Source organism: Neophocaena asiaeorientalis, unplaced genomic scaffold (genome assembly GCF_003031525.2).
Source record: "Neophocaena asiaeorientalis asiaeorientalis breed wild unplaced genomic scaffold, Neophocaena_asiaeorientalis_V1.1 scaffold426, whole genome shotgun sequence".
Classification (NCBI taxonomy): Eukaryota; Metazoa; Chordata; class Mammalia; order Artiodactyla; family Phocoenidae; genus Neophocaena; species Neophocaena asiaeorientalis.
Genome location: NW_020185323.1, coordinates 744,730 through 752,675, shown reverse-complemented (window position 1 = coordinate 752,675; position 7,946 = coordinate 744,730). Strand labels below are relative to the sequence as shown.

Genomic DNA, 7,946 nt, shown 5'->3' with positions numbered 1-7,946 from the left:
TGCGCTGTAGTAGGATGTTGAGTAGGAAAAAACAATCCTTACACCGTCAAAATTTTGAAGATACTCTCTTTTTATTTCAAAACATGGGAATAACTCAAACTTTGAGCCTCAAGGACCAAAATATATTTGAACCAAATGTTCAGAAGATGAGCCAGGCCACCATTTTCGGCAGCAAGCTTCCCATGGACAGGTGGATATTAGAGAATGATGCCCACGACATGGCTAAAGCTATAGCACACCCACAAATAGATTCGTACTTGGTTGTCTAATTTGCATGCATGAATATAAAGCATTCTCCATGCCACTAGTACATATATGCCTTTTTCAAAGTCAGTGCAGGATCCATATTTGTGCAGGTCTTTAAAAGTCTGCTCCCTTACAACATGTTAACATAATTTATCTGAGAGAGCCTCAAGATGACAATTCTTTAAGCCACTTTTACTTCCCCAAAGTCATTTCCGAATAATAATGATGGCTATCAGGAGTTCCAGCAGCACATAGGAGAATCTGTTTGTTAGTGATTTTAATGTCAGTTAGCTGGCTGTGAATGAACCTGGCTAAACATATCCACATGCTTGGTGCCTGGAATTTGAAATTGGTAACCTTTAGCAACAATGGCAACCTTAGACCAAATGACAAGATAAAAAAAAAAAAAAAGAAGAAGAAGAAGAAAAAAAAAGCCAGAGGATGTCCCAGAAAGAATTGGGCTTTCCTGCTTTCCAAAGCAAATGCTTCCCTAATCTGCACCAAACAGTGACAGCCTGACCCACTCTTGCATGGGGGGCTACTTTTCCCACTAATGCTGAATTGTTGGAAACCCAAACAGCATTCAGCGCCAAGGGGGAAATTGCCTGAATCTGAAAAGGAACCAAAAGAAATTGTACCAGGGAAAGGAGATGGGAATGGAAAACAAGTTCCCAGAGTATCTCTGTCAACAAGCATGTAGAGTCTTTATTACTAGAATACGCAGAATCCCGTGGGAATTGCTACATATTTTTTTTTTTTGCCTTAACTCTTCCCTTGCCAGTCCTTCCCTGGCTGGTTGAACTGTTTCAGCGAGGGGGAGGGACTGTCCCATCCAGAAGCCACTCAACAGCAGGCCTCAGGAGCTGCACTCCTCGCAGTGACAGGAGAGGATGTACCGGTAGGTGGCCGTGAGTCGCATGCCCCCAGAGCAGCGCAGCCTCAGTGCCTTCAGTTTGGACGTCTGGGGCCGGCAGCAGTGACAGGAGGAACGGAAGGGCTGCTTGAGGACAGTGCTGAAGGAGACCAAGGGCTCGGAGCGTGACGCCTGGCTGCAGTGCCCCTCGCACCGGGCCAGCAGTACCATCTGGGGAGAGAAAAGAAGTGGTTACCGCCACTGGGGAAGCCCAAACTTTAGCCAGGTCCCACAGCATCCTTTAAAAGGCCCTAACACTCCTGGCTGGATGAGTTCCTGCTGGAGAAGACCAGTGGCTCTCGACCCTGGTCACACATTGGAATCACCTGGCAAATTTGCTTTTATTTTATTTTTTCCCTAATTTTAAAGTTTACTTTCAAAATGTAAATGTCTCTCAATATTTAACAGGTAAAGAAAATATGATATCGGTTTATTTTATGTGGTTGTTATATTTTATATTTATTTTCCAGGTAATACAGCTTAAGAATATTTATACACCTACTTTTAAGTCCACAGTTTAGCACTCTTATTTGTATGGCTTTAAAAGTTAGAGCACAAGATCTTTACAGTAAGGATTGGGGAAAAAAGATTCATTCAAAATGAAGCCTGATATAATATAAACATGTTTTTCTCTGTACTTTATTTTAAATACATTAATTTTTAAATGATGCTCATCTTTTTTTTTCATCTGGTGGTAAAATACGAGTGCAAATTTTTATCAAGATAAAATTTACCACAGATATAAATGAATTTTTCCAGTTGAAAATGGCCCTTCAGCTGCCATTAAATGAAATTTCCCAACTCAAGTGAAAAAGAATTGGTAGCTGTCATTATAAGCAAAAATATAAAGTACTATAGCATCACCTACATTGCTGCAAATTCGCTTTTCAAATGTCAACACCCAGGCCCCATCTCGGACCAAGTGAATTAAAATCCTTTGGAGTTGAGCCCAGGCTTTCGTGGTTTTCCAAGCTCTTTAGGTGATTCCAAAGTGCGCTGAGGGTTTAGAACCACTGGACACGGCCCACCACCACGATGTGCAAATAAAAACCAAAGAACAAAAGAAATTTCTACTGACAGGTGGTAGTCTACCGTTGGACCCATGCCAGTTCTATTAGTCTGAAAATGTAGAAAGTCATTCCAAATTGCCATCAGGGGGTAAATAAAGAATGACTACAGAGAAAAGGAATTTGCTACGTGCAGAGAATTACTAAAGAAAAGGAATATGGTTTCTGAAGAAGAAAAAGAGGATAACTAAGTGATATTTAGGAAGAAATATTCTGGGCACCACAACTTGAAACAAGAGAGTGAAATAGAAAAAGGGTATGTTTTGGGACCTGGAATCACACTTCTGGGCTTGTACACTGAAGGATCCTGAGATTTGTGCAATTGATCTTTCAGTCATTTAGGGCAAATACTAGGATGCATTCCTTCTGACCACCTCCATTTCCAAATGTAGGTCAGGATGATAATAAAGCTTGGGTTGAAGTAGCAGAGGTTGCATGTTCTTTATAGTGGCTTTTAATGTGGCTTTAGTAAACAGATCCTTTGAGGATCTGGTGCGAACTACCAAAGTTACCCCCCAGACAGTGGACATAAGCACACACTTTATATTTTGCGTATAGATTAAAGGGATGGAGCAGAGGCTCATTTATGCATCCCATACATAAATGGTTTCTTGGGAGTGGCAGTCATGAGGGGGGTAGGGTGGGCAGCTTGATTCATTAAGCTATACAACCCTATACATTGAGGCACAGAAGGTGGGGGAAACCTGAGGTTATTGGTGTATGTTTATGTGGGAGGGTCTTGCTTGGTGAGCTTCATATTAAGTGATAGAGAAAAAGTTGCCCTATAATTCCAGAACCCACAACAAGAACATAAAAAGTAGAACTACTCAAATAAAAGATTAAAATATACATAAATATGCATGAAACTGTTTGACATTTACCTCATGGTATTTTAGGAATTAGCAATTATTATTGAGACTCACCAGCTATTAAGTCTGATATCATCCTATAGGACAGAATTTAGTGCCCAAGAATTAGAAGAAGGAAATGGCCTGCCCACCTTTCCAAAAGGAAGAGAAGATGACTTCTGGTAATTATAGACCATTAACATCATTATCTGAAAAGATGCTGGGATGAATCCAGCAATCTCTTAACAACCAACAAGACAATATGAGATATTAGGAAACGACTAGCAGGGCTTGGTGAAGAATAAGTTGGACTAGGCCTACTGATTTATTTTCTCTGAGTGGCCCCAGAGGCAGGGAGAAAATGGCAGCTGTAAGTCATTTTGATTTTATTAAAGCTTCAATTCTATCCTGCCTGCCCTTCACATTGATGCGGAAAACAGACGTGATCTGAAATGGGTTTTGAGCGATTTTGCCATAGGTCTATATTACACAGGCCAGTTCTTGGTGCCCGCCCCATCTCTCTAATGAGAGAGAGAGTTCGAGGTCTTCCCAGTCCCTTCTCACCCTTGCTAGTATGTGGGAATAGTTCCTTGACATCTCACTTTGGAGTGATGTTAAATTTGCTCATCTCTAACGTGGATTATCTATTAGGCAGATTAAGCAGTTCTTCAAAGAATCACCTCCCCAAATGGAGTCTTTAGAGATTCAGTTTCAGTCTGGATGGGTATAGCTAACCTGTGCCAACAGACTTCATTCAGAAGGGCAGAGACATGGCAGTGCATCGTACCCAAATGATACACGTACAGGTGAACCAAATGCTGACCTTGAATGACCAGGCAACTCGCACTGTCCATAATATGACCAAGTCAGCAACCTAGGGCCATTTGTAGAACTAACCTAATAGTGATTTCACTAAAAGTCTTCAAGGTCTCAAGCTCTGCCTTCAGTTCATCCTGAAGGACAAGGACTCCAGCACTGAAGACTCTGGGGTCACCTCCAACGGGTCCCTCTTCCTCAGGAGCTGGACTTTCTGGGCAAGGAGAATGCAGAGACATGTACAATAAACACCTTCAGTGGCTGCCACCAGCCTTCAGAATAAAATCCAAAATCCTGAACAGGCATTAAGACCCTCCATGACCTGGATTTCACATATCTTTCCAATCTCACTAACAACTGTTCTCATTCTCATCACCCACTCTCTATTTGGATCAAGCTTAATTACTTAGGAGTCCATGGAACTGCCCTGAATTTCCCTGCCTCTTGCCTTTGCCTTTCCTCTCTCAGGAATGTCCTTTTCTCCTGGCTGTACTTAATGAAATACCAACTATCCTCCATTACCAAATTCAAATGCCCTCTCCTCCAAGAAGACACCATGAAATGATTATCTGGCCCTTGACGTTCTCAACATACACGCAAATCCCCTCTCTGGGAGATTCCCAGTACAGTTGACCCTTGAATAACATGGGAAGTCAAGGGCACCAACCTTCTGTGTATTCCAAATCTGCATATAATTTACACTTGCCCGTCCCTATCTGCGGTTCCACATCCGAGGATTCAACCAGCCACAGATCGTGTACTGTGGTAATATTTCCTATTGAAAAAAAATCCGCATGTAAGTGGACCCGTGCAATTCAAAGCCATGTTGTTCAAAGTTCAACTGTATATAGATTCCACCTCTATCTAGCCCTGTTTTGTGTGTGTGTGTTACAGGAGTCAAGCAGGGAGTTTGGAAGACAAAGATCCATGAATGAGTGTCGTTAGGAATGGAAGATATAAATACCTGCTTCCCAGATTCACTCTTTTTTTAAAAAATGTATCCATACATATATATGAATCATTTTTAAAATTAATTAATTTATTTATTTATCTTTGGCTGCGTTGGGTCTTTGTTGCTGCACACGGGCTTTCTCTAGTTGGGGCGAGCGGGGGCTACTCTTCATTGCGGTGCGTGGGATTCTCACTGCAGTGGCTTCTCTTGTTGCGGAGCGCGGGCTCTAGGCACGCAGGCTCAGTAGTCGTGGCTCGTGGGCTCTAGAGCGCAGGCTCAGTAGTTGTGGCACAAGGGCTTAAGTTGCTCCACGGCATGTGGGATCTTCCTGGAGCAGGGGTCGAACCAGTGTCCCCTGCACCGGCAGGTGGACTCCCAACCACTGCGCCACCAGGGAAGTCCCCAGATTCACTCTAGCTATTCACATTTTAGTCTTGGCCACGCCTCACCTGTATTACAGATTTAATGAACAACTTCTGACCTCTTCCAGACCAGAGCTTCTCAAAGTGTAATGTGCATGTAAGTCAGACTGTGCTTGACTAGTTCTGAGTGAGGCCAGAGATTCTGCGTTTCTCGTAAGATTCTGGTTGATGGTACTGCTGTGCTAACATCCACACTTTGAGCAGCAAGGCTCTGGACCCGTTAAAGTTTGAGAGGCTCCGCTCTAGATGCATCACTAGATAGTGATCATTTCGCTAATAATAATGATGGCAGCTAACATTTATTGAGTGCTTACAACATTTAATCTCAGTTAATTCTCATAACAATCCTATGTGAAAGGTACTATTATTATCTGTACTGTTATGACAGATGAGGAAACTGAGGCTTTAGAGAATTTGAGTAAATTGCCCAAACTCACGTATCTGGTAAAACGCAACACTGAAATCAAACCCAGATCTGTCTAAAACCAAAGCCCTGGTCTAAGCCACTATAATATCCCGCTTCCTGATATTAAGACGCTTTCCTGCGGCGTGTGCCAACTCACACCCTACTCTAATGTTCTTTGACCTGCCTCTGGGAGTTGTAACCATATCATAACCACACAAGTCTGACCTTTTTCTTATGGGCTTGTTGGGACACGTCATCACCACCTCCAAACTTAAGCAGAGCTGAATCTTCTATGGACCATGGCAGTCCTAAATAATATCTCCTCCACTGTCAAGACCCTCGCCCGTTGCTCCGTCCCCCAGGGATTTGAGGACTCCCAGGGATTCCCAGCAGTTCATCGGATGATACCACATACTCTCTAACTCCTTGACCAATTCATCCTTCAGTTCAATGAAACTTTGACACCTTCAGACATCTGTTCACCTGCCATAACACATTGGCCCCCAGTTTATGGTCAACGCACATTCCTCATACGTGGGTGGCTTGGCTGTATTTTGTTAACTGCTCTGCATTTTGCGCTGCGCTTAACTGCTCTTAATGAAGAGCATACACACTACTCCACTATCAAATCAAGAAATGAATTTTTTTGGACAAAGAACCCACATGGAGCTGCACCACTAGAAGAGTGCGTTCTCAATAGGCGGTTATTGCTTATACAAACTTCTATTGACTTTTCACGGCTCAGGTGGGTGACACATACATGTTATCTGCTTTTGGTCCAGTTTAATTTTTGCTATCTTATGTTCCCCCCCAACAACTCTCTTGATGCTAGGAAGCTAGGCAACTTCTCCAGCAGCCCCTTTGTATCCCCCCAACCTTGGAGTCACTTGGCTCCAGCTGGATGTGATACCTAGTTCCTTCTAATATGAACAGAGCTGCTGGGTTCAGGGTATTTGCTCAAGGATAGACTCTTTCGCATTCAATCTGATTTCCATGTGCTGAGGCTAAGAGTAATGGAAGGTCCTTGGGTAATAATTAAGGAATAGTAACGATGATGCTATGTAACATGTATTGAACGTTTACTAGGCTCCAGGCACTGTGCCAAGCCCTTCACAGGCAAGTTAATACTTAACAACTGTTTCAGAAGGTAAACTCTCCCCACTTTACAAATTAAGAAATTCAAAGGCAGAGGTTAAGTTACCAGCCTGAAGTCACATAGCTGTACGATGGAGGGCCAGGATTCTGAACCGAGACAGCAGATTCCTGAGCTCTCTCTCTGAACCACGGTGCTATACTATTAGGCCACGAGAGTCAGCCTTTCAAGCCTTCGAGTTTCATAAGATGCTAAAGTCAGTCAAGGGCAAGTTCAGGCTACACTGTGGGGGTTGTAGCCAGCTGTGATTCCTGGGTCCAGACCAAGGACTGCACCCGGAGACCTCAGGCTCCTGCTGTCTCTGGTGACCTACCACAGTTCTTAGACAGTTAGGCCTTTTGCTGCAATACACAACTGTCTTCTGAGTGAGAGAAAATCCAAACACAGATGGTTTTCATCACCCCTTGTTGAAAGACTTGCCATCTCCAAAGCCACTTTCCTTTCCTGTCACGTGGGGCCCCTGTGAATTCCTGGCTCAGGCCATGGTCTCCATCAATATCAGAATAAAGACCCACCTGTCCCATCCTAGAACAGAGTTTTGGCTATGGTACCTCAATCGAGTGAGAAACATATTTTGCCTTTTTCTCAACAGTGAATACTGTGTACCCCTTATTCCATGGCACCCCTTGAAGCAACCCCCCCTTTCTCCTCAGGAGCATGAGTCACCTCTGCTTCTCCCATTCCTCACTTCCCCAGCACCCTCAATAAATGACTGTTCAGCTCATCTCCAGAGAGCCAGGTCAACCTCCAGCTAGAATCCGGTCCCTTCACTCTGGTTACAACTCAAACTGACCCGAAGAGACCTTTGCACACAGAATGCTTCCCTTCCCTGTCTCCTCCATTTACTTGTAAGCATTATGAGGGCAAAAACGTAGTCTGTGTTTTCTTCTACGTTTGTGCCTCAACTGCCCACCACGGTATACGTTTGTTCCTTTTTTAAAAAATACCAAGTCAGGCTTCCCTGGTGGCGCAGTGGTTGAGGGTCCGCCTGCCGATGCAGGGGACGCGGGTTCGTGCCGCGGTCCGGGAAGATCCCACGTGCCGCGGAGCGGCTGGGCCCGTGAGCCATGGCCGCTGAGCCTGCGCGTCCGGAGCCTGTGCTCCGCAACGGGAGAGGCCACAG

At 44.1% G+C, this 7,946-nt stretch overlaps 1 protein-coding gene across 1 annotated transcript in view; it reads right to left on the bottom strand.

Annotated features, from left to right (window-relative positions):
- Positions 1 to 75: 75 nt before the first annotated feature.
- The window catches only part of NDP (norrin cystine knot growth factor NDP), a 27,318-nt gene continuing 19,447 nt past the window's right edge, over positions 76 to 7,946 (bottom strand). Inside the window, exon 3 of the mRNA XM_024734196.1 lies at positions 76 to 1,330. Within this exon, the coding sequence (XP_024589964.1) occupies positions 1,103 to 1,330 (228 nt within the window). The 3' untranslated portion in view covers positions 76 to 1,102. The remainder of the gene's footprint in view (positions 1,331 to 7,946) is intronic.